The sequence below is a fragment of the Tenrec ecaudatus genome, chromosome 5, assembly GCF_050624435.1.
Source record: "Tenrec ecaudatus isolate mTenEca1 chromosome 5, mTenEca1.hap1, whole genome shotgun sequence".
In the NCBI taxonomy this organism is placed as follows: Eukaryota; Metazoa; Chordata; class Mammalia; order Afrosoricida; family Tenrecidae; genus Tenrec; species Tenrec ecaudatus.
Window position 1 is genome coordinate 182,992,295 of NC_134534.1, and position 23,437 is coordinate 183,015,731.

A 23,437-nucleotide genomic window follows, 5' to 3' on the forward strand; every position below is an offset into this window, starting at 1 on the left:
AGAGTAAAGATGTCACTTAGTAAAGATCCAAGGTTCCCCTGGCCCGTGCCGTGGTGTTTACAGTCAGCTGTGTGCATGTGAAAACTGGATAGGGAAGACTAAGAGGAAGGGATGCATTTGAATTAGGTTGTTGAGGACTATCGAAAGCACCAGAGACTGCCGGAAGAAGGAAGAGACGTACAGTCAGCGTGGTACAGAACCAGGCAGTGTTGTGTTCGTTGCATATAGCCCACAGCACCTTACAACGTTGCAGACGACAGGAATCCTTGGCGCTGCTGTGGGTTAGGCATTGGCCTGTTGACTGCAAGCTTGGCAGTTCACACCCGCCAGCTCTGCAGGGGAAAGGTGCGGCTGTCTCCTCCCATAAAGAGTTACAGCCTTGCAAACCTGGGAGTCGTCTGCTCTGTCCCATCAGGTCACTAGGAGCCAGACTTGTCTCTTGTGGTTTTGGTTTTTAATTGCTGACCTTGTTAGAGATCGTTTGCTTCAGTGCAGCATCAAGAACATTTCAACTTTCCTCTTCAGGTTATTCTGTGGGCTTGATGTTTTAATCTCTGCTTTACCGCTTGTCCCATTATTATTACTGTCTATTTTCAGAAGCCAGGAAGCTACCTCCTTTCAAAAAGACAAAGAGGTCTCATGTTCATAATGAAGCTGAAGAAAACGACAGTGTCTTCCTAGAGCTGCTTAAGGCATCAGGAATTATTCTTAAAACAGGAGAGAGTCAGAATCAACTAGGTAACACCTCAGTCTTAATCGGTAATCTGAATTTCGTGAAAGGGCTCAGGACTGGATCACAGATTGTCTACATCAAGAGGCAGTGGAGTCATGAGGCCCCTCGATCTGGAAACAGGATGGAGCTACTTTTTAGGGGCTGTGGTTTAGGTCTTTTTCTGGCCATGATTAATGCATTTTAAGTACAGTATTACAAGTCCTTTTGTAGACAAAATGTTAGATATGAGTACTCTTTTTTTCATGTGAAAAAAACAATATCCAGAAAGCAATTAGATCTGCTTCACAATTATTTCAAACACATTTTTTCCATCTTGCTAAGGTCATGGAAAGTGTTTTCTTAGAATATTCTAAAAACCAAATCAAAAACAAAAGAATATTCTGTTGATGCCAAATCTGTTTTACTGTGGGTTTAGATCAGTGTTCGGCAAACTTTAGAGATAGAAGAGCCAATCCTGTTCTTCACAGCTGCTAAAAAATTTTCGAGAGCCATAAATACATTTTACAAACAAATGAAGTCGCCATTGTCTGAATAATATCCTTGGCATGAAACTGATGGTTTTGTCTTCATTTTCAGTTTTGCTTCAGAGCCACACGTCCATACCTAAAGAGCCACACGTGGCTCAGAGCCACAGTTTGCCGACCCTGGTTTAGAAGATTTCACTCTGAAATTAGGAAATAGTTCTGTTGACCTCAAAGGACCAGATGGGTTCTTAGGGAGGGAAAACTGGTAGTTATTAGAGGACACTAGGGATCGACTCTTCCTTTTTTCTTTTGGTCATAGTTGTGGATCAGATAATGTTTCAAAAGAAGCTTTTTCAGACCCTGAGGAAACATCCTTCTTATCCCCAAGTATGTATTCTCTCCCTGGTACTTTTATGTCTCTATCAGGGCTCAGAAACGGGGAGTTCAGAGACACTGCATAGAGTTAAGTGGGCTAGGACTGCTTTTAGCTAACAGCAAATATTGAACTAAAAGCTATGTTCTTCTAACTTTCTTTTTTAAACCCCCCTCTTAAGATACTAGAAGAATTTGTTAGTGGCCTGGAGTCTTACATCGAAGACCAAGACTGTTTCAGGAACTGCCTCCTGTCTTGTGCCCGTCTGCAGGACGGGGAAGCCAGGTGTGGAGAGGAGGCAGAATCTTTCTGGGTTTGTCTGGGACACTCGCTGGATTGGTGGTGGTGCTAGAAGGGGGAGAATGCGACCTTTTGGAATTTCACATTTGAGCTACGGCTCTTTTTCCTTGTAGCCTGTTCATGAAACTATGAGGATTGTGAGGCTAAGGACCAGTGTTTTCTAGAATGTGCCTTGCCTGGCTGGGTAGAATTTTAACCTTCTTCTGTCTCTTGTTTAAAAGCCATCTTTTTGTATTCTATACTTCTTACCTAACATAGTTGTTTTTCTTTAAACCATTGTAATGATGAAAGAGATGAAACAAAATTAAAAACAAAAACCCCGCCCCCTTGTTTTAACAGCATGGGCACACCTTACTGTAAGAGCCTCATCAAGCTGCTTTTGGGGATTGACACATTGCAGGTGAGACTGACCGTTTCTCTGAACATACAATGCGTGTGATTTTGGGTGTGTGCCCACGTCTGAGGTTCACTGTGAGTTTGAAGATGCAGCGGCTTTACTGTAGCCCTGATGTTGGAACGAGTCTGGTAAGACAATATCTGTCTTTGAACTAATTTAACCTGTTACATCTGGCAGTCCCATTATTTTCTAGGCATTGAGTTCCTGGTTGTTGTTTTTTTTTTAACCGGCATCCTGTGTGTTTTGAGTACCTTATTTCTGATGAATTCATATCTGAGGAGCTTTGGTGGCACATTGGTTACCTGTTGGGCTGCTGACCTTGAGCTCAGTAGTTCAAGTCCACCAGCCACTCTGTGGGAGAGGGATGAGCTTTCTACTCGCAGAGATAACAGCCTTGGAGACTCACAAGGGCAGGTCTACCCCGTCCTAAAGGGTAGCTATGAGTTGGAATCAACTCAACGCCAGTGAGTTTCTTGTGTGTATTAATGTTTCACTCCTTATTGAGCTTTTGAGTTGCTTCCATCGCTTGATTTTTGCCCTTTTATCTCTTAATTTATAGAGCGGACAAAGCCTTGGTTGATGTATGTACTTAGCCGTGCCCTTTCTTGGAAACATCTGAAATTATGAAAGACACATGCAGTGAGAATCCCTCCGACCCTGTCTTCTCGCCCCTCCCTTAGTCTTTCCACATTCTTCATTGCTTCCTTTTCGCTGCACATTTTGAATGCGACTTAGCTCGCTTAAACCGGAGTGTTTCCTTGGTGCACTGAAGAGAAGGGTTCTCTAGAGAGACAAACCAGATTGCTAGTAATTATATCTATAAATATATTTATAAAGATAGATATATAACTCAAGAAATGAACCATTAAATTACATACAGATAGATAATACAAGAAATTAACAGTTAAATTATAAAGCAGTGAGACACTAGCAGTCCTTCAAGGCTTGAGAACCGCCAGTTGCCAGTCTCCTTCTGTAGAGAGAGCTGGGCTATATATACCCAGGCAGCAAACAGCAAGGCAGGTCCCCAACTGTCATCAACTGTCAGTCCCCAGCTCCAGAGATGAACATTCCAATCGTGTGGGCTTAAAGGGACCTCAACTTACAGGGACACAGTCCACAGGCTAGGCATCCCACAGGAAGTGTACCCCTTTAAACTGAGGCACAGAGCAAGCAAGGTGAGGCTCACCGAGCCATTAACCCCTCTGCCCTTCAGTGACTCCTACTTGTGTTTATCGGCCAGGCTGGCACAATAAACTATAGCACTAATCTTATGACATTTCCATTTTGTTTTATAGATTAATGTACTTTATAAAATTTCATGGTATCTTTGATGATCTAGTTATATTTCATGGTTTATACATTTTTCATGACACTTTAAATGATCTGATTTAGCTAATTTTGGCTTGCTAGTAATTTTGTGACACCCCCCCTCCCCTTTCCAGGAGATCACTTATTGACAGGCCTTTTTTTTAAACAAACAACTTATATTCAAAACGTAGACAGTACGTGGACAGTCTTTAAGGAGAAGATTTCAGTTAGACAAGTCTTTTCTCCTACAGCTCTTGCGGGGCGAGTATTCTGGCTGACTGTATGTGTGTGTTCCGCGGCTTGAACCGCCCCCTCGGAGGACCGCCCTGGCAGAAGAGGGTGACTGTAAAGAGCAGAAGTTGAGACACTCAGCTCCTGGGAAGGACTGTCCTCTCATGCCTGGCAGTTGCCAGCGTCCTTGGCAGCAGTCCTCAACTTTGAAATGTCAGTTGCATCCCCCTCCCCTGTGTACTTAGTGCCTGTACTTCTTTTTATAAGATGCCACCAGAAAAGATTAGGTGCAGGACCCCTCTGACCTCATCAACATATCAAAAGACCCCTGTCTCCAAACTGACTCAAGGGTTGACACATTGAAATCCATAACAAAGCCCTAACTCCCCTTTCCTTCTTTTTCAGCCAGCCATTATAAAACTTTTATTTGAAAAGTTGCCGGAATTTCTTTTTGAAAGGTAAGTGGAGTTATATTCTGGCATACCCTGGTGCGCCTGAAGTGTTCTCCCAGAAGGTTTCTTTGAAACAGTTTCACTTCTCTGTAGGTCGTAGTCATCAGGACTCTGGTTGTTAAGTTACTGTAGTGTCTTTGAAATTTTATCTGTTTATATAGCTGCATAAAATTAAACGGGATTCTTTAAAATGTTACATCTGTTTCTAGATGCATTCCTAGAAGGATACACAATAAACTCGTGAAAAATCATTGTTTCCAAAGAGAGGAGCCACTTGGCTCTTTGAGGACTGTCCTTTGCCTTTTGAATGTTGTCACTTAGGCATACTGCCTGCTTAACAAACCAGAAACAAAAGTTAACACTAAAGCAGCTATGTCAGATACAAAGGAATCACCTAAGAGAAAAGCAGACAAAAATCATGTGCGGGTAATTCACAAAGACAAACACAAGAGCAGCAAACGTTTAAAAAAGTTCAAGTTTGTTAGTAATCAAAGAATCACACAATTAGAACAAGGAGATGCATTTTCCACCCTCAAAGGATATAAGAAACAGGCATGCCTGCACATTGATGATGAGACTATAAATCAGCCCGGTCATTCTGAAGGGCAGGCAGTAGATAAATGTCAACACCCTAGATCTTGCATGCCCTCCACTCCTCAGGAGGAGTTCCAGTGGTGGAGTGCTTATGTGTTGGACTGTGGGCATTAGTTGCTTGTCTCCTAGCTAAGTTTTTAGAGCAGTGGTTCTCAACTTGTGGGTCGCGACCCCTTTGGGGGCCCAACGACCCTTTCACAGGGGTCACCTGATTCATAACAGTAGCAAAATGACAGTGATGAAGTAGCAATGAAAATAATGTGATGGTTGGGGGGTCACCACCACAGGAGGAGCTGTCTGACAGGGTCGCGGCACGAGGAAGGTTGAGAACCACAGCTTTGGAGAGAAGAGGTGGAGAGGAGGGGAAAGGCTGCCATTTGTGGGTACTAATAACTGAGCCAGCGCTTCTTGGTCCAGAAACCGTTTTTAAGACTTTCAGTGAGCATTGCTCGTTTGACCTCCTGGCTGTTCATAGCGCCTCCACGCTTGCCTTTTCCAGGTGTGTCAATCATATCACAGTTTGTGTCCCTTTTGAAATAGTCACCATATTCCGCTTGCTAAAGTTTATTCATGTAGATAGTGTGCCACCCCTCTCTCTCCAAAGTCTCCAGATCTAGTGTCTGCTAATGGACCGCATGTCTCCTTTCAGATTCCTTTCTTAACATGTCAAGTATATGTCGCATGGTTTTTGTGTCCAGCACACAGGCAGTGTTCCATCGCTGTTAGTTCAGTGGTGGTGATCCTTGACGCAGCTTTAAGGCTCGTGCTTATGTGCTTTGGAAAGACTAAGCTGCTCCGGCTCTCTTTCTAACATTGCAGCCGAAACAGCGATGGGATCAGCATGCCTCGGCTCATTCTCAATCAACTAAAGTGGCTGGACCGAGTGGTGGACGGCAAGGTAGGCTTTCTGGCTTCGTCTGCCTCTTGCATCTAAAGAATGCATTTTCACACCCAAGAACCAAATGCTTACAATTTCCAGGTTGTTTTCAGCTTTTATCATTTGAGACTCATGGGTCTTTTGCCCTTTAAACTTCCTCAAAATGAAGTCTGAGGAATGACTTGAAAGTCTCAAGCTCAGTGCCACCCAGTGGCCCTGTGGAGCAGAGGAGAACTGCCCCGCGGGTTTGCCAGGCTGCACATCTGTACAGAAAGCCTATGGAGCAGTTGGGGGCGGCGGGGGAGGGGGGTTTAAGTACTGACCTTGTGGCTAGCAGCCCAATTATCATTCGTTAAATAAACAAAATATTTGGGAAGAAATTCATTTGCTTTTCAAAGTCCAGTGATTTTGCAGATATGTGGTTTGTACTTGAACGTCTTAAGAAAGCTGAATCCGTTCAGAGCTTGATGCCAGCAGCTATTCCAAGACAGAATCTTTATTTGGAAGCATGTGCATGTAGGCGTTCCGTGTGAACTGTGCCGTATGTCAGCTGCATTCTGGAGCAACTCACATCCCTATATTTTAAAAATGAGAATCTGCACATGAGCCCGGGGATTAGGAAGAGTAAATGAAATCAAGGATTAAGCAGACCTGTCAACTAATAAAGGGCCCCGGTTGTGGTGCTGCCGGGTAAGCGCTGGACTGTTAACCAAGGTCACTGGTTCAAAACTACCAGTCTCCACAGGAGAAAGATGAGGCTCTCTGCTCCTGTAAATATTTACAGTCTCGGGAACCTGTGGGTCGGGTCACTGTGAGTCAGAAATGACTCAATGGCAGTGGGTTGGAATTAGATAATACTCAATCCTTCTTACTGTTTTTTCATGAGTCTGATTAATTTACCATTCCTTGTGTGAAATTTTCGGAGCCGTTTACCTCCGTGAGCTTGCTTCTGTGTGTTCTATGTTATACACGGAATAGTGTGAGCTCTACATTTCAGTTGGAAGTCTTTGTCCACCCTTCTGTGGTTCTCCCCCTCTGCAGGACCTCACCACCAAGATTATGCAGCTGATCAGTATTGCTCCAGTGCCCCTGCAGCACGACTTCATCACCAGCCTGCCTGAGATCCTTGGGGATTCCCAGCATGCTGCTGTGGGCAAAGAACTCAGGTGTGTAAGCACAGCCCACCCTCAGAGCTGTGCCACCACAGTCTGAAGAGGGTGGCAGCAAGGTCTCTTCCGTTCAAAGCGAGGATGACTTGCTAGTCTGCAGGACTCCGAGTCTGCACACACCACCTCACTGACCCTGAAACCGGAAGAAGTAGGTGGTGCCCAGCTGCCCCTCCCAACAGTTCTGAGTCAGGGACACTATATGTGGATCTGGTGGAATGGGGGAGAAGTGTGGAACAGAACCTCACATTTGTTTAACAAATCCAGACTTACTGAACTGGTTGAAACTGGAGAACTCACCCATGAGAACTGTGCTTTTTAAAAAACCCTTGATAAGACACCACATGGTCAACAATTAACCTTAAAACCATGGTGAGAAGGTAAAGGTAGGGAACTAGGTGGATAGAAACAGACCAGAATAATGAGAATGTTCCGCATTGGGAAGAATGGAACCTGAGTCATTGAAGAACTTGTATCGGAAGTGTAATGGGAACCTAAACTGCTGGGTGGCAGCACTCATTCTTGTAAGAGATGGTACAGACATTCCATGAATAAGGCATAGGACTTGAGTTGTTTTTCTAAATATAAATGAGGGGGCACCCCCCCAAAAAAAAAGTTCTACTAGACAGAGCTTTCATAGTATGCATTTTTCCCACTAGGCCAGCATCGAGCAACTTGCTCTGAGTTAGTGCACCCAGTGGTGTTGTCTGGGAAGGTTCTGTCTTGTCACAGTGAATTTTTTCATGAAAGCAGTTTCACTTGAACCTTGTGTTTTGGGATGACCGATTTAAGAGAATAGCATGCAGCTGTGAAATATTGTTTTCTGCTAGGTGAAAATGCCACAGAAACTGTTGTGATGTTGAACACAGCTTACAAGGACAGTGTTAAAGGAAAAACTCAAGGGTACCACTGGTTTTCTCGTTTCAAAAAGATGAAATGTCGATTGATGACAAACCTCATTCTGGATGTCCATCAACTTCCCGAAGAGATGAAAATCTCAACAAAACCTGTGCACTTGTGCTCGGAGACTGGCAACAAACCACTGAATTGCTGGGGAAGGTATCTGGACTGTCTTGGAGCTCGGTTCAGCGAATTTTAATGGAAGATTTGGGAATGAGAAGGGTCGCTGTGAAATTAGTCCCTCTAGTTCTGACTGGCCAGCAAAAAGAGCATCCAGCAAAAAGAGCGTCAAGTGGAAACATGCTGTGCTTTGACAGGACAGCTCCAAAGCGACCCAGACTTTTTTCCCCAAGGTCATTACTGGTGAGGAGACCTGGTGCTGTTCTTACGACCCCGAAAGCAGACATCAGGCCAGTGGAAGTCACCATTGTCACCTCGCCCAAATAAAAGCTCGTCAAGTGAAATCAAAGATCAAGACGATACTCATCTGTTTTTTTTTATGTGAGTTGGATAGTGCATTTGGAGTTTGTTCCATCAGGTCAGATTGTTAATCAAGCTTTCTATTTAGAGATTCTGAAAAGATTGCATAACAGTGTGCGACAAAAACCTGATTTGCAGTAGACGGGGCCTGGTTTCGCCACCACTGTAGTGCACCTGCTCACATAACCAGCTCCACGTGCCAGTTTTTGGCAAAATAACAGCATGCCTCATATGCCCCACGCAACTGACCTCACTTGGTGTAACTTTTTTTTTTCCTTGAATGAAGGGGGCATGAAAGTACAGCTGTTTGATGATGTAGAAGAGGTGAAGAAAACAATGAGGGAGGTGCTGTCAGCCATCCAAACAGATGAGTTTGAAAAATGTTTCCAAGAATGGAATCGCAGTTTTGACAAATGTATTAAGTATAATAGAGAGTACTTTGAAGGTGATAAGGTTTTGTAAGAAAAAATTAAATACATAGCTTTGAATAAACAAGTCCAGTTTCCTTGGGGTACCCCTTTGTAGCCGTGTGTGTTTATGTTTGAATAGAACCATCTCCTTTGAAATGGTGAACCGGGTATGGCCGAAATAGCTCAGTTGGGACAGCATTAGACTGAAATGGTGAACCTGTTTTGAACATGAAGGTTGGCATAGAGTTAGGCATGCAGATTTAGCCTGTGGTAAAACTTGAATACAATCCTTACCTTTCATTAGCATTTTCTCCAACCCAGGGGACTTCAATCTTGGTGGCACATCAAACTCAATTATGGAGTTTATAAAAAATCTGCATTCTTTTAGCCCTAGATGATTCATGCTAATGCACCTCCCTGCGTCAGACCCAGTTCTGAGACCTGCTACTTATGCCATCAGTGGTGGCGGGGGGAAGGGGAGTAAATGGTAGGGCAGTAGGTGAGATTAGATCCCCGCGTTAATGTGTTCATGCAACTTCTTAGTTATCCTAGATGCCGTCAAAACAAATTCCATTTGAAATATACTTTTCTGTAGTTATATGCAAAGCTACCTCCAGAAACAAACAGTGGTTTCCTGTCCTTGTGTGTTTGGACAGGCTGCTGCCTCTGGGTAGAACACGGACCACCAATACTTTGTGTAATTATAGCTAGCCCTTTTGTGCAGCATGCTCCCAGGCTCCAGCACTCAATCTCCCACATGGTGATGTGTCCTGCATAGACTCGCATACATCTGTCTTGTACTTGTCATACTTTATTGTAATTGTGTGGGGAGCCCCAGTGGCATAATAGTTGTGCATTGGACTGCGATCGTCATGGTTAGCAGTTCATGGTTAGCTTCTTTGAAGAGACTGGGCTTTCTATTCCTGTGAACAGTTACAGTCTTGGAAACACGCGGGGGGGGGGTCGCGATGGGTCAGCACTGACCTGATGGCGGTGAGCTTAGCTTTTTTGGTTTGATTGTTGTGTTTGTGTTGGTGTCTTTTTCCGGACGGGTCTGTGCTACAATGCCATAGTCCTCATCTCTGGGTGGTAAGGCTAGGTACGGGGTGAAGGCTTCTTGTTTCTATTTTATTATGAATTGGAATCTTTGAGTTTTTTTTAATTGTATATATGATTTTTTATAGTCAGTATAATATTTAGTAAAAATACAATTAGCATAATGTAATGGCTCCACATAAACGATAAGAATGTTTTTAAATGGAACCAGGGACATATATAGATCATAGCTGTATGGATTTTGAGTTTGCATAACTAATGCTAATTCAAGAACACTTAGTTCTTATGATGTGGCCCTACTCAATCCTTGCCCTCATGAAGAGATCACTAAAGGTGTGGGAGCCAGAGCAGTATGGTGAAGAAAGAAAATGGTGCCCGCTAGCAGAAAGAAAGGCTTGATTTAAACCGGGAAGCCATCTAAGCGAGGTGTCAGCTAAATCCAGGTGGAAGCAGCACAACGGCCTGTGTGATCCACGGGGTGTAAATAACAAAATCCAAGACTGGAGGAGAGAACGGTATACGAGCATCAGTTTTGAGCACCTGGTTTGCAGAAGGCTGTATGAATGACAGCAGAAGCCCAAAGTCCCTTTATGGGGCCCACATGTGGACTAGGCCTCTAGTGAGTCCCTGACCACTGACTGGGGACGTGAGTAGCCTGCTATCAGACAGCGCATTGGAAAGTAGATGAATGCAGCTGCAGTTAAATTAGAATTGAATGCGTTATCATTTGTTCTCCCTCGACTCATTTTAAATTTGTTCTAGTGTTTAATATTTCTACTTTCTTTTCAATTGAGGTTTGTCTTTGTCTTATTTTGTTACTGTTGTTGGTTCTTTGTTTGCATGTTTTTCTGTGTATGAAATCCAGAATAGGCAAATCTATGGAGACAGTAACTGGATTCATAGTTTCTTAGGGTAACAGCAGGGGAGTTGGGGGAAATGAGCTGATAATAATAAAAACAAGAAGAACATGTTCTTAAATTGTGGTGATGATTGCACAACTCTTTCATATGCTTAACCATTGAATTTGTATAATATGTGAATTATAATCAAGAAGACTGTTGAAAATAATAACCATAATTTAATGGTAAGAAAGTCCATCATCTTTCCCAAACTCCAATGAGCAATTTCCCCTGAGTTGAATCTGTTTGTCTCTCTTTAACCTGCTGCATCACTTGACCCTCTTTTTCTTCCCTTCGTAGTGACCTGCTGGGGGAGAAGACGTCCCTCACCGTCCCGATTTTGGATGTTCTTTCCAGCCTCCAGCTCGACCTGAAGCTCCTGTCTAAGGTAGAAGGACTTGGCTCGCCAGATCCAAGCTGGCTTTCTTACCTCCCGGAGCCAGTCTCCCTCAGTCATGGCGTGTGGGAGAAATTGTATGTGACAAGGCTTTATGTTGAAGCCGTATCAGATGACACGTGACCGAGTTTCCTTTGTGGTTGGTTTCTTTTGTCAGGTGATAGTAAACCTGCTCTTCTGTGTGTAAGCAGTACGTTTTAGAGGACATTTTTTATATTGCCTGAGTGTTTATAAGCTATTTTCTACAACACCAGCAATGTTCATGCCTCCTTTTAGGCAAAAGGGAATGCAGGCTCTTCATGTAAGGTGGTGGCATGTGTGTCATGAATGAATGTATCATCCGTCTCGCTTTGAAGAAGCTGTGGCTAAGCAGTTGGAACTTGTGCTTTGGGAAAAAATAAAAGGAGGTATTTTTGATGAGCCAGTCAGGGTGCAGTATATAGCACCAATAAAACATACAACTTTCCTGTAGTTCAGGGGTCCTCAAACTATAGCCCGCGGGCCACATGCGGTCTGCAGAGGACATTTATCCGGCCTGCCGCTGCTGCTTGTCCTGCTTAGCAGCCGACTCATCCAGTGTGCATAGGAATTTGTTCATAGTGTTTTTTTAAACTATAGTCCGGCCCTCCAATGGTCTGAGGGGCAGTGAACTGGCCCCCTGTTTAAAAAGTTTGAGGACCCCTGCTCTATTTCTTTAATGCTTTGTCCTCCGCCCCCCACTATCATTACCCCAATTCTACCTTACAAATTCAGCTAGAACAGAACATGTTCACAGGTACAGATATGAGCTCGATACACAGGGAATCCAGGACAGATAAACTCCTTAGGACTAATATTGAGAGTAGCAATACCAGGAGGGCAGGGGGAAGGTAGTGGGAGAAGGGGGGAACCTATCACAGTGATCGACATATAACCCCCTCCGTGGGGGATGAATAACAGAAAAGTGGGTAAATGGAGACAGCAGTTGGTGTAAGACATGGAAAAAATTATAACATAAATTATCAAGGGCTCATGTGGGAGAGAGGGTATGGGGGAGGAGAAAAAAATGAGCTGGTACCAAGGACTCAAGCAGAAAGAAAATGGTTTGAAAATGATGATGGCAGCATAGGTACCAATGTACTTCACACATGGATGGGTGGATGATTGTGGTAAGACCTATAAGAGCCCCCAATAAAATGATTTTTTAAAAAGGTATTTCTTCCTAAATTATGAGTGGGAAGACTGCATGAGAGAAGTGAAGTTTCTAATGTTACCTGACAAGTCAGCTTGCAGCATGGACATGAAATTATTTAAAGTTTTTTTAACACTTATGAACAAAAAATTCGCATATCACACAATGTAATAATTTAAACAGTTGTGTAGTCACCACTATCAATTTTAGAATGTTTTTCTTCCTTATACTCATTATTAGCTCCCCATTCCCCTGCCATAGCCCCAAGAAACTATCCAATTACTGTCTCAAAAGATTGATCTGTCCTGGATTTCGTATAGAGGAAAATATACAAAAACAAAAGGGAAAAAACCCTGGTAACAAAATAGAACCAGAAAAACTTCAATTAAAAAGATACTGAAATTAATAAAAACCAGAGCAAGTTTAAGATGGGTCAAAAGGGAGAACAAATGATACGATGTGAAATTTTAACCTAGCCACACCTAGTGACTAATGTCCACTCCCTAATGCACTCTGTCTGACGACGGGGCTGTTCACATTCCTGGTCCCCGCTCAGAGGGGCTCCCCAGAAGCGTAGCCCCATGGGCGGGCCGGGCATGCGCTGTCATCCGCAGCCTTCTGCTAATTGGCTGCTCTCATACTGCTCCTTCCTCCGGTCTTGGCTTTTGTTATTTTCAGTCCTCGATCTTACAGGCTGATGTCCTTCTGTGTGCACTTCACTGTCAGTGTACTTAGATGGCTGCTTATTAAGGGGTCTTGTGCTTTTCGTTTGTAGGTTCGCCAGTTGGTGATGGGCAAGCTGTCGGCTGTCAAGCTGGAAGATTTACCGGTGATCATCAAGTTCATCCTTCATGCCACAGCAGCCACTGATGCAGTCCAGGTACCTCGTCGCACCCCTCCAGACACCTGGAGGGCAGGGACTGGCAGGGTGCCCTAGTGAAACGCCCGCCAAACCTACACAAGGATCCATCGGGGTAATTGGATTAAACTAATGGGCTCTAATTACTTTTGCTTGACTAATGGATAATCCCTGTTAATCCAGAGCTCACTCAGGGCATAGAATGAAACTGTTACTCAGATCTGATGCTCTGCATTAACCACTGTAGGTCATGGGTGCTACTTTTGTGCAGTAACCCCAAGAGTTTCTGGGAGTCTGAAGAACGTGGCATACTTGTACCACACATTTCCATAAACCGTTTTCATTTTTTTAAGCTGTCTTTTCAAAGTACCTGTCCAGCAGCTTGTAGTGTTTCCTCAGCTTCCAGGAGGTCCTTATGCCTTATGGGCCTGCTCCAGAGGGACTGGGCGGGGTCAGTCTGCCATGAATGAGGGTCTGCTCCAGAGGGAATGGGCGGTGCTAGTCTGCCATGAATGAGGGTCTGCTCCAGAGGGACTGGGCGGTGCCAGTCTGCCGGGAATGAGGAGAACACTCAGTTAACGCTGACTTTCCGCAGGTGATTTCTGAGCTGCGGGCGCAGTTGGATCTGCAGCACTGTATTTTGCCGTCCCAGTTGCAGGCCTCTCAAAGCAAGCTGAAGAGTAAAGGACGCACCAGGTACAGAGCTCATCGACAGCGACCACCCCCGTCCCACAGGCAGGGATGCTCTCCAACGTTCATCCCAGCGCCAGAGTGAGAGCCTCGTAACCATGCCCGCAAACCCTGGTAGCAAGATTACGTTGCACATAGCACTGTGCCGCTTTAAAAAGCAAAGTCTTACATACGAGGGGCTGTACACCTTTGGTAGGTGGTGATGCTAGCCATGTAGTTCATCCCTAAGGCACTGAATATTCTGGGAATTGAGCCAGGTCAATGCAGTCTTTTGATCAGAAGAAAAATTAGTGCCTGGAAAGGGAATTTTTTTTTTATGATTAGGAAGCCAGAGAAGGCAGGTCAGGACTGTGAGATGGGGACTTAATGATTTTTTATCAAAATTAAAAAAAAAAAAAAGAATTCGCAGGATTGCCCTTGTTTGATGAGAAGAATAAATAAACAGGAGCATTTTAGTGGCAGAGAGTGGTGCTCTGGTGAAGTGGCCCTGGGCATCTTCTGCTGCAGCTTTGGTTAAGTTTCCCAGATTATCTCATAAGAAGTAGATGCTACCTTTCTTTGAACTCCCCCACCCCCCGAAACGCAGCAAGCAAAGTGCCTTGAGCATCCCCCCAAAAAAGCTGGTGATTGGGCTTTGGTTTTGATTAGTCCACGTTTGCTTCGACTGGACTTCTACCCCTCGGGCACCACTGCTGGGTCTTTGGGATCAACCCTGGAAAGGCATGTTTTGCTTCCTGTTACAGTTCTTCCAAGAAAGGCTCTAGGATTTTGATCCTACATGTTTAAACTTTCTGTCGGAAGCCCTGCTCCCGTCTGTAGCTCCTCTGGGCAGGGAGACCTGCTCCACTTTCACCGGCAGTCCGAGGTGTGTCAGCCGAACCACTGGAGCTACTACCTCTGGGTTTGGCTCTTGTTTCAGCTGTTGGTTCTTGGTCCTCTTTGGTGAGAATAGGAATACTACGGTTTCCTCGCAACTTGATGTGGGTGATCTACACTCCGGGCCTCATCTTCCAAGCCACCTTTCTGAAGACATCTGATTCACTTGTAAACTCCTGATTGGGGGTGGGGTGGGTATTGTCCTCATAACCTTTTTGAAAAAGCCTCCATAATTTCACACTCCTGCCACGCAAACATCGCCGTGACTGGTATTCCGGTGTCAGTGATCGCAGAATCCATGTGATGTCTTATCCTTCTTACTGCCTCAAACCAGATCCCATCTAGACATGTTATAACAAGCTGGCGTGGGGTTTTATATGCCCCTCCCCCCTGAAATGAAAGTCCATTCATAGTTTGTACATAACAAGCGTTTTTCATGAACTTTTTAAAGCCCCCTCATGTTCTCTGAGCTAGTCAGGTCAATCCTAATGAGTTACTCACCATTTTACAGATGAGAGTGTAAGCTGGTCGGGGCCACGTGACCAGTAAACAAGGAGCTTACAAGGATCTCACCATTTCACCTTTGGGAAATGGAAGAGTAACTTTTTTTACCCCGCTCTCTGCTACTTGTAGTTCTTCAGGACATCAGGAAAGCAGTGATCAGGACTGTATCATCCTCCTCTTCGACGTCATCAAGTCGGCTGTTAGATATGAAAAAACCACTGCAGAAGCCTGGATTAAGGTGGGTGGGATTTTCAGAACTCTGAATGTGAGGCGAGAGCGCTTGCTCGATGCGTTTAAAAGAGTGCCTTGGCTGTCGGGTGACACTGGCTCCCGTGACCCAGGTGTGTCAGAAGAGAGCGGTGCGCCAAAAGCAGAGCTCCCCGTCTGTCTCCCGAGGTGCCTCGGGGGCGTTCCAGCCGCCTGCCTTTGGACATGCTATTGAGTTTAAACATAAGCAGGTTCAAACCAAAGTCTTGAAAGCCACTCAATGAGATGGACATGAAAGGTGAAGGGGCCGATGCCCAGGTGGACTCGTACTGTAGCCTTCTAATCGCTCTTGACCCCTCTTTTCCAGGCAATTGAAAACATCCCCTCCGCATCTGACCACAAGGTAAGGGTCGAGTCCTGTGACCGTCAGGGGCTGTAGACTTGCTGCTAGCGGTGCTGACTCACTTTCCTGCCTGCTTGCTTTCTCTCCTCCTTCCCGCCTTCCCTCCCGGGGCCGTCTGTAGCTGTTCCCCAGCCATCAGCTGTCTGGGGAAGGTAATCCCAGGCAGGACTCGGCATGCGGTGTGCCTTCGCGCGCTTATTCTGCCAATAAGGTTAACCTAGAGATATCCACAGAATGGAAAAGCAGCGTGCCAAATAATCATACTGACGTGCGGTTCCAGAAACCCGTCTCCGGGTCGTCCCCCAGGGCTGCCTCGGTGATGAAGGCTCCCACTCCGCTGAGATGAGGTGCCGGCACGCCTGTGCTCGCTCCCAAAGCTCTAGGGGCGCTCTCCTCTGTGCCGCGCCAGCTGCTCGCAGCCCAGTCTGTCCCTCCGTCTTCACATGGTTGCCTCTCCTCTGTGTCTGTCTCTGCAACTCCTCTCTTGCCCAGACACCAGAGAGATTCTGTTAGGGCTCTCCCTGCTCCCGGATGACTCCTGAGAACTCGGTTAATTATTGCCTCAAAGACTAGAATCAGATTCCCCAAAAAGCATTGGTTAGCTTGGGCTTACTATTCATCTGTCATGAACATTGAAGATTTCACCTCATTGAAGACTCTGCTGCTGGTTAGGCTGGCACCTGGTTCTCTCCCTACCCCACAGCACCTTCCTACAGACTCCAAGCTACTTCAAATATGCATCCCTGACAGGGACAGTATCCAGTAAGCAGGGTAGGCATGGGCTTTCGTGGGCTTACCTGCTCTACTGATCTCTAGCGGATACTTTCCTGTGCTGCCTTGCTTACCGAGCAGCCCGCCCCGGCAAGGGTGCTGCTTCCAAATCCGGCCCCATCCACGGGTACAGGGGTCAGGGCTTGTGCGGCGGACACGGTTCAGCGCATGCCCCGCTGGCGGTGAGGTGCAAACACAGTCCCCGGGTAATGAGTCCCTCTCAGTACAGGCCTGATTGCCTTTCCTCCCCGCTGCGGAGCGGTCACCACCACGGCAGTCCGCTGTACTCTCCCCATCCGTGTAAATCCACAGCCCATCTGCTGTGGGCACTGAGTCCGCCCATGGGGTGGTGTGGGAATGAACTCTTCTGTCCTGATTGGTTCCCTTCAAGAGCTGTTTGGTTGGAATCTGTTCCGTTTTATAGGATTTTTGTTTTGGGGGTTTTGATGTTTGAAGAAAACAATTGAAAAAAAATCTTCGTTTATTGTGTGTGTCCCGGGGTGCAGGTAGGGGGTGGGCGTATGTATCAAAATAGGCCAATACAACTGTGTTCATTTCTGGGTAACACCTGGCCACCTGTATATCAGTTTTTCCGATCAGTAAGCATTGTGTAAATATTGTCGTCATTTTTCGTGGCTCTGTTCTGTTCTGTTCCAATGATCCTCAGTGTTGGTGTTGAAAAGAACGGGCCTTCTGTGATGTCCAAGTAATTTATTTTCTCTTTTGCCCTGCTTGACTTCTTTACTTTTTTAAAAAGTAGGTCATGCAAACTATGTAGGGAGAGACAACTGGCAAGACTGAAATGAAGTGTCTCATCCCTTTCTGGCCCCTCCCTCAGGGATCGATCACCATTTCCCAGACTTTGTGGAGTCACAGTGTATGTGCACGCGTGCACGTGTGTGTATAGACCTGCTCCCTCCTTAGACCTACAGGGGTTTCTTACAAAAGCACACTCTTACTGTAGTCGTGGTTTTGCAGGCTGGCTGTGTTTTTCTCTTCATTTCACAATGTGGCCTTCCTATCTTTTACCGACCAGAATCTGTAGACCAAGCTCTCATTCTGTGTGTGGCTGTATAGTACCCCAGCAGCTACTCTCACAATTTACTTCTCTAACTGGGGGGGGGGGGGCCTGTGGTCTCTCCAGTGCTGCACAAGGTAGTTTTCTTAGTAAGAATGAAAATGATACTATATTTATCAGGCAGATTAATCTGTGTCCACAGAAATGACACTCTTTCACTTTGTGCTCCAGTAAGAGATAACAGTGGTTAACACTTGTGGCACTTTGGGAGTTTTGTTTTTTTTTATGTGCCAATAAGGGAGTTTTTTTAAAAAATATTTCTGAGGCATTTTTTTTTTGCAAGAGATGGAGTATATGTATATGGAGTGACTTCAAACAGTTTATTGAAAAGGAAATAAAAAGATAGTGGGGTTTTCTCACAAGCCTTTTGAAGCACCCATGAGCTCACACATGCTGTGTGTGTGTGTGTGTGTGTGTGTGTGTGAATGACACTGTTCCCGTGGGAGTTGAGCAGTGATTATCGTTCATTCTGTGTTTCAAAGAGAGGAAGTCGAAAGCAGCGGCTGTTTGGCTGGGGTACATGTACTGCTTAATTCGACATTTTCTCTCCTGTTGCCTGGTTACGGGTCATAGGTTTTTGACGTGGCGATGCTCCTCATCATCTACAGCACCAACGCCCAGACAAAGAAGTCCATTGAGAGGGTGCTAAGAAACAAGCTGCGATCCGGCTCCGTTCGGGAAGAGCTCCTCAAGAACACGTTCTGTGCTCACGCTCCGGTGAGTGTCAGAGCCAGACGCCAGGCTGCAGCTCCCTAGGGGGCACTGTCATGGGACCCCAGTGGGCCTCCTCAGCTCGGCACCTCACCTGGCTGCTGCTCTTTGTCAGGGGCTCAGCTTATCTCTAAACCCGGTGGATCATTACCGCGCTCCACTGAGACATTGTGATGTCATGAACCCGTCTGAAACAACGCAAGGCTTTGTTTTGCTTCTTTGAACAAAAAGGCCACACAGTTGGTGTATGTTGAGCTCATTTGACCCAGACTCATTTTCTTTAATGAATTCTTTAAACTCAGGCCTTCTTGATTAACGGGCTTGTGTACCTTGTTTTTTGAATCTTCAGTGGAAGACTCCACCCCATCAGCTTTCTGTCACAACGACCAGTGACTGAGTTCCTCTGCGCTGACTTGATTCACTTTCAGGATTGTTGCTCAATCCTTTCAGGGTTGTTAGCTTGACCGCATGGTGCAAGTCCATTGAGACTTTCTGAATCTTTGTCATGGTCACTTTAGTTGTCTAGCTTCGGTGTCTTATAAGTAGTTTAGAAAACGGGGAGACTAACTGAAGGCACAGGAACGCGAGCAGAAACCAGTCTGGGTGTGTCGAGCCCTCACTGTGTGGCCACCACCCCCCCCCCCCCTGCTCTCAGCTCATCGGACCTCTTGAAATGAAAGCCACTTGGTCTGGGATCTTTGGCAATTGGGCAGTATTTTGTCCAGGTGACTATTCAGAACACACTGACGATATAAAATTGTCTTAGGTACTGGATGTTCTGGCAGTTTGGGGCATGACTTAGGAACTAAGGAAACACATAGTTGGGTCTTAAGATTTTATATTTAGGAATGGCTTTAATCCTCTTGTTTGTAAGTCCTTTCTGTGCTTCCGTCTGGCCACGATGTCTGTTTTGTGCTGTAATTCCTCAGAGAGCCGAAACCATGTGTAATTCTGTGTTACATTTTCCCTAATAGATCATTAGATCCTCTTCAGTACATAGAATGGGGGTTATGATTATTTATTCACTGTGATACCAGTAAAGGAGCTAGACTTAATAACGTGCTGTTTACCCTGGATTCCAGAGCCACTGCAGGTTTGCTTCTGTGACCTTCCCCTTGTCGTCCTGCCCACACACTGAATTCCAGTGATCCTGAGAGATAACGCAGAGTGGGAGGGAGCTGTTCTGAGAAAAATAAAGATTAAGGTTCCTCGTCAGTGCTCTACAGTACCAGTTGCCCCACGATGCCTTTTCTCTCTCTCCTGCCCTCACAGGTCCTGAAGGACGTTTGTCCGTCCGTTCTGTCGCTGGCACAGAGCCTGTTGCGTTCCCGGGAGCAGAGTGTGAATTCCTTTGGCCATCTCCTCTACAAGAACGCCTTTACAACTTTTGACGCCTACCACCAGCAGGTCCGCTGCAGTGTGTGCCTGGGCAAACATTTCTTTTGGGGAAAGGAAAAAATAGAATCCCAAGTGAATTGCGTGCTTTCTGAAGCAAAGTCTTTGTTGGTCTGAGGGCACGGAAATGGAGGGAGCTCTGAACAGAGGCTGCAGAAAGCCCAGCCGTGGTTCCAGCGTCCACAGAGCCGACTCATGGGAGGACTGAGCTCTGTGGTCCGAGCCCTGACATGCTCGGAATCTCAAGGGCTGGGATCGTCAGCTGGTTCGACAGTACAGTGACATTTAACTACAGATAATTAACTTGCAGTTGATCCTAGAATTCTCTGGGAAAGTGTGGCGGAAATGAAAATAAGGAGAAAGACCTGAGAGTCTGAGCCTGTGCTCGTGTCCCTCCTTAGACACACGCATCGAGAGGAGGAGGAGGAGGGCTTGTGCGGCAAGTGACTGGACACGAGTAAAGGAGACATTGTCTCCTTCTGTGGTGAATGCCCTAGCCGCCATTCACAATGGCGGCACCCTCACCACAGCCGAGCTCGCTCACAGAGCTGGCTGCTGCCGCCACTGAGAAAAGCTCCGTGCCTCTGTGGGAGCGGGAGTGGAAAGGAAAGGGAGACATTCATCCGCCCTTTTAATGTCTGAAGAGACGTGAGCTTGGAAACTGGGCATGGAGCGGTGTGTTTTGTTTTTTTCCCCAAAAGGAGGGATACTGCCCCCTAAGGGGTGCTGCGAAAGCAGATGCCTCCACGTTATTCTTGAGCACACAGTCACTCAGTCAGACTGCCCCCCGGCGGGGGTGGGGTGTAGGCCAAATCAGTTTGGGAGCCTGTGGAACAGGTACTGCACAGAGAAACCTTTCAACTGTCTGCCTCCCGAAGTGCTTGCATCTCAGGACATCTCAACAGTGTCATCAGTGCAACCACAGTTTAGCCCGGGTGGGAGCAGAAGGAGCCCCGTCAGGACTGCAGACTAGAGAGTGGGAAATGAGTCCAGATGGGGTGGGTTGTGTGGCTGCAAACGAAGCAGCAGAATTCGATGGGACCAACAGGAGAATCTGGAATGGCCGCAGGCCCAAACCTTGGTGCTGGCCAGACCCCTTTGGGCTTTACACCACCCTGTGGCCTCTTCCCTCCACAGCAAGTGGTTGCCGCTCTGGTGACCCACGTGTGCAGTGGAAACGACGCAGAGGTCGATATTGCCTTGGACGCCCTCCTGGAGTTGGTGTCTCTCAGCCGGGTGGCTGTGCGGCTGAACACTGTCTTTGTGAAGGTATCGCTCCCCGCGCACGCCGGGCCTGGGGGCTGCGTCAGAAAGCATCTGCTGTTGGTTCTCTTTGCCTATTGAGCACTGATTGGGGGTGGGGGTGGGTAGGAAGGAATTGGGTAATGGACAGATACCATGTAAAAGAACTCGTCTCGTGTACAGTCATGCAGCCAGCACTTCTTCAGACCTAACTAGGGGTCAGGCTCCATTCTGGGCGCTGTGGACAGAAAAGTCCCACCCTTGCCTTTGACGAGAAAGTACGTAACACCTAATCAAGTCACGCTTAACTGTACCTAGTCAGCTCTCAAGGAAAGATAAAGTGCTGTAGGTGTTAGAGGAATGACGAGTCTGCGTTGACATCTGGAGAAGTCGTCAAAGAGGAGAAAACGTTTGAGTGATCCTTGAAGGGTGGAAAATGACTTGACCGGAGAGAGCAGAGGAAGTTCACTGTTGACAGCGCTTCTCAGCCTTCCTCATGCCCCAACCCTTTCACACTGCCCCTCGTGTGGCCATCACATTATTTTTGCTGCTACTTCATCACTGTCGTGTTGTACCTGTTAGGAATTAGGCGATCCCTGTGACAGGGTCGTTAGACCCCCAAAGGGGTCGAGGCCCACAGGTTGAGAGCCGCTCCTGCTGCCAGAAGGCAGTGGAGTAGAGGGCTGGCACGGAGCTTAGCCGCGCTGGGGATCATAGGGTCTCTGGAGAGGGGTGGCAGGAGGTGAAACTCTTAGGAGTGAATGTGAAGGGTCTCAAGGCAATGACTGGAAAATATATTGTTTTAAGAAAAAATGTACACAGACAATTAGATTCTCACTAGAAAATTCATGCCCAAATTGTTTTGTGACATTGATTAAAATCCCCTGAGCCCTGGTGTCTTAGTGCCTACTCATCGGGCTGCTAACCGAAAAGTCGGCGGTTCAAAACCATCAGTGGCTCTACAGGAGAGGAGTGAGGCTTTCTACTCCTGTAAAGAGTTACGCACCTGGAAACCCACAGGTGCTGTGCACTACCCTGTCCTCTGGGACCGCAGCCTGTCAGCTTGAGCTTGGTGACAGTGAGCACAATGTGCCAGCCTCTGCCGTCTCCACACCACCCGGCCTGGTCCAGGAGCCCTGGTGCCTCCAGCGAGTGAGGCCGACTTGGAGAGAGAAGAGCACAAAAGCTCCCAGGAGCTCGGAAGTTCTAGACACGCCGAGGTTTAAGGGGCAGGCTGGACAGACAGAATACCTGTGGGAAGAAAACGAGAAAAGTGGGAGATTATAATGGGAAGTGCAAGGATGGTGGGTGACTGGTATCCAGGAAAGAGTGAGCTTCAAGAATAATAGGAAATTTGTCTACAGGGCTGGCTTCTCTAAAGGATGAAAGTAGAGACAAGCCCATTGGCTTTTGGCATAAAGATGCCAGTTTTACTTACGTCAGAAAGCAGGAGGTTAAGGAAGCAGAGACTGTAGGCCTGGACTCACTGTCAAAAAGCCGGGAGGGTGGGGGGGGGGGCGGTGCTGAAGACGGAGAGAAACGAGGGTAGCTGGAGGGAGAGTGGGTGGGAAGGAAGGTGTTGCTTGGAGGGGTGAGGTTCTCCAAGGGTGCACCAACAAGCACTGGCAGGTTTCTCCCAAACAAAGCACGCGTAGACGTGCCTCTGTCATCAGATGATGCTCGCAGTCACACACTTGGCTCAGGTCTTGTTAGGGTGCCTTCAAAAGACAAACCATGTTAAACAGTGGTTCCCAAGGGGGTTGACTGGGTGCCAGTTGCTGACCCTTTTTGGAGATTCCCAAGGGGGTATTCTTGATAGGTTTTCTCAAAGGACACAGTGTGATCGACAGGGTTTGTGGAGGTGTGTTAAGAACATGGAAAATAGGTGAGGAACACCATGTAAGAACTGAGGTCCATCAGGACTGCACGTGAAGGCTGCCTTGGGAGAACCCCACTGGGAAACCTTGCTCTGTTCACCCTGCAGCCCTGATCTTGCCCCAAACCACAGGGAAATATTGAGAAATAATAGCTTTACATTTTGATATTTTTGTTCCTCTGGTTTGGCAACAACTTTTTTCTTCCCCTGGTATGTGGACTAAAAAAAAAAGAAATGGAAAACAAGATTTTAATTAATTGTTTAAAAGGTCTTTTCTATACCTTACTTCATCCTCCAAAAACTGTCCACTCCTCTTAAGATTTAGTCTCAGAACCCACCCGTATGGGGCAGTTCTGCTGTGTTCTGAAGTGGCTGAGTGCAATAGACTCTAATTAATATCACTCTCCACAGCAGAGTAGAGACAGCCGGCTCAGAGAATGTAAGTACTTTTCCCATGATCAAAAATAGTCTCCTTGTAACTCCAGGTCCATCGAGGAAGGTTACGTTGCCCATGGAGTCCCTTTCCCTTGAGGAAATGTCGCTGTACTAGACAAAGGCCGGGCGAGCTGGGACACACGAGTGACTCGGGGAAGAGGGGCTGGTACCTGGGCTGG

The 23,437-nt window shown here is 46.5% G+C and overlaps 1 protein-coding gene across 2 annotated transcripts in view; it reads left to right on the forward strand.

The window, feature by feature from the left end:
• FANCD2 (FA complementation group D2) overlaps window positions 1–23,437 on the forward strand; it is a 66,913-nt gene that overhangs the window by 4,309 nt on the left and 39,167 nt on the right. For both annotated transcript variants that reach the window (XM_075550454.1, XM_075550455.1), the window contains exons 3-17: window positions 598–738; window positions 1,517–1,584; window positions 1,752–1,855; window positions 2,210–2,270; window positions 4,215–4,267; window positions 5,675–5,753; window positions 6,774–6,898; window positions 10,944–11,031; window positions 12,987–13,091; window positions 13,666–13,766; window positions 15,270–15,378; window positions 15,715–15,750; window positions 18,173–18,316; window positions 19,583–19,717; window positions 20,843–20,974. In XM_075550454.1, coding sequence (XP_075406569.1) covers window positions 598–738; window positions 1,517–1,584; window positions 1,752–1,855; window positions 2,210–2,270; window positions 4,215–4,267; window positions 5,675–5,753; window positions 6,774–6,898; window positions 10,944–11,031; window positions 12,987–13,091; window positions 13,666–13,766; window positions 15,270–15,378; window positions 15,715–15,750; window positions 18,173–18,316; window positions 19,583–19,717; window positions 20,843–20,974 — 1,481 coding nt within the window. The remainder of the gene's footprint in view (window positions 1–597; window positions 739–1,516; window positions 1,585–1,751; window positions 1,856–2,209; window positions 2,271–4,214; window positions 4,268–5,674; window positions 5,754–6,773; window positions 6,899–10,943; window positions 11,032–12,986; window positions 13,092–13,665; window positions 13,767–15,269; window positions 15,379–15,714; window positions 15,751–18,172; window positions 18,317–19,582; window positions 19,718–20,842; window positions 20,975–23,437) is intronic.